At 35.9% G+C, this 2,500-nt stretch overlaps 1 protein-coding gene across 2 annotated transcripts in view; it reads left to right on the top strand.

Moving 5' to 3' along the window:
• Nucleotides 1–2,500, top strand: part of LOC125038915 (major facilitator superfamily domain-containing protein 6-like) — a 19,766-nt gene that overhangs the window by 11,795 nt on the left and 5,471 nt on the right. For both annotated transcript variants that reach the window (XM_047632568.1, XM_047632567.1), the window contains exons 4-5: nt 752–1,164; nt 1,967–2,092. In XM_047632568.1, coding sequence (XP_047488524.1) covers nt 752–1,164; nt 1,967–2,092 — 539 coding nt within the window. The remainder of the gene's footprint in view (nt 1–751; nt 1,165–1,966; nt 2,093–2,500) is intronic.

Here is a 2,500-nt window from a genome sequence, read left to right as displayed (position 1 = left end):
GGAAGGGGGAAGGGAGGGTGGGAGGGAAGGAAAGAAGGAGGGAGGGTAGGAGGGAGGGTGGGGGAGGGAAGGAAGGAAGGAGGGTGGTAGAGAAGGAAGGAAGGAAGGAGGGAGGGTGGGGGAGGGATAAAAGGAAGAAGGGAAGGAAAGAGGGAGGGAAGGAAGGAATGAGAGAGAGAGAGAAAGAGGAGAGAGAGAGAGAGAGAGAGAGAGAGAGAGAGAGAGAGAGAGAGAGAGAGAGAGAGAGAGAGAGAGAGAGAGAGAGAGAAACATAGAGAGAAACAGAGAGAGGTGGATGGTACAAGAGAAACACATGTAGATATATATATGTATAGATAGATAGATAGATAGATAGATAGATAAACATTTAATCACGCAGTAGGTTGATAGACAAATGGATTACACAAAAGAGAAATATAATTATATACATTATTATGCAGATATGGACACGGCTAGATAAATAGATAGATATTTGGTAATGCAGTAGATTATAATAAAGCATAAACCAAATAACTTTGACAAATAACAAAATAATTACAAAACAAGAACAATATTTCAGTATAAAAGACATAGAAAAAAAAAACAAGAAAATCTGTATAGAAAAGCGAGAGAAGGAATCGATTGATATAAATGAAGAAATGTTTTATATTTTTTTCTCATATATTAATAAAGGATAAATGAAAGAAGGAAATGAATGAAATAATTGATTTTTTTTCTTTCTCTTCTTTTTTTTTTTCTTCTTTTTTTTTAGTATATTAGTCAAGACGTCAGCAGGAGCCATGGCTGACTATCTGAGAGCCCACCGCGCCTTCTTCGTGACGTCAGTAATGGTCCTCGGAGGGTCGCTGACGGGGATTTACTGGTGTCCTGACATCACTCCTGATATCGCGAATGACAACGCTCCAAATAGGACCAGCGGGACCATGCGTGACAACACGACTGACATCACTAAGAATCTCCTCTCTGACATCACTAAGAACATCACTTTTGACCTCACCAAGAACATCACTTTTGACATTACCTCTGACATCAGCAACGCCTCCAGGACACATCCCACGACGGGAAAAGGAGAGTCCGAAGGCTGTTTTGGCGAAGGAAATGCCTCGAGGTCGCTGACTCTGCCCGAGGGGGAAATCTGTCCGGAGGTATCTGGCAACGGGGATCGTGAGTTGCTATTGCATATTTTTATTTATTATTATTATTTTTTTTAATTTTCCATTGCTTTGTGTCGATTTTTTTTTTTTCTTTGTTATTGTTATATATATATTTTTTTTTTACTTTATCTTATTAGTGTTTGTTTTCTGTTTTGTGTTTCATTATCATCATCGTCGTCATCATTATTATCATTGTTAATCATTATTATTATTATTATCATCATCATACCTTTTCTACATTTGTCTACATGAATACGGTTCATATTATTATATATATATATACATATATATACATATATGTACATATATATATGTATATATACATATATATACAAATATATACATATATGTACAAATATATACATATATGTACATATATATACATATATATACATATATATATATCTTCACAATACAAGAAATGTATCTATATATGTATATATATATAAAGATAGATAGATAGATAGATACCAATAAACACACACACACACACACACAAACACACACACACACACACACACACACACACACACACACACACACACACACACACACACACACACACAGATATATATATATATATATATATATATATATATATATATATATATATCAGATATAGACAAGCAAACACCAGTCGCCAGTCGGACACGTAAATAAACAAACAAATACAGACAAACAGACAGACAAACCATCAGACAACAAACCGACAAACACCAAAATAACCCAACACTCAAACGCCCCGTATTAACCCAACCACAAATCTGGTAACACCTTTTTTACCCCCCCCCCCCTCCCCTTCCGCCGAACAGTGTTGCCAATGAGCCAGCTGGTGCACAGGGGCGATTTTTGGGTGCTGGTCTTCCTGCTGATGACCCAATTCTGTGCGTTCATGGTGCAGCTTGATTTGCAAGAGACTGTTTGCTTCCAGATGCTGGGTAGGTGGATGTGGGTGTTTTTTAGTTTTTTTGATTGTGGTTTGTGGTTGTTTGTGGTTTGTGTGTGGTTGTTTGTTTGTTTCTTGTTTGATTTGCTTCTTGTTTGTGTTTGTTTCTTGTTTGCGTGTTCGTTTGTTTCTTATTTTTGTTTGTTTGTCTTTTTGTTTGTTCCTTGTTTGTGTTTGTTTCTTGTCTGTGTGTGTATCTTGTTTGTGTGTTTGTTTGTTTCTAGTTTGTGTTTATTTCTTGTTTGTGTTTGTTTCTTGTTTGTGTATGTTTTGTGCTTGTTTATTTTTGTGTTTGTTTTGTGTTTAGGTTTATTGTTTTTTGTTTTGATTTATTTTGTGTTTCTTTGTCCTTTTTTCTGTCTATGCTTTCTGTTCTGTATTTTTTTGCATATTTTCTCCT

The sequence above is a fragment of the Penaeus chinensis genome, chromosome 26, assembly GCF_019202785.1.
Source record: "Penaeus chinensis breed Huanghai No. 1 chromosome 26, ASM1920278v2, whole genome shotgun sequence".
NCBI classification, from domain to species: Eukaryota; Metazoa; Arthropoda; class Malacostraca; order Decapoda; family Penaeidae; genus Penaeus; species Penaeus chinensis.
The sequence above is the reverse complement of the archived record's forward strand: the minus strand, read 5'-3'. Positions and strand labels throughout refer to the sequence as shown.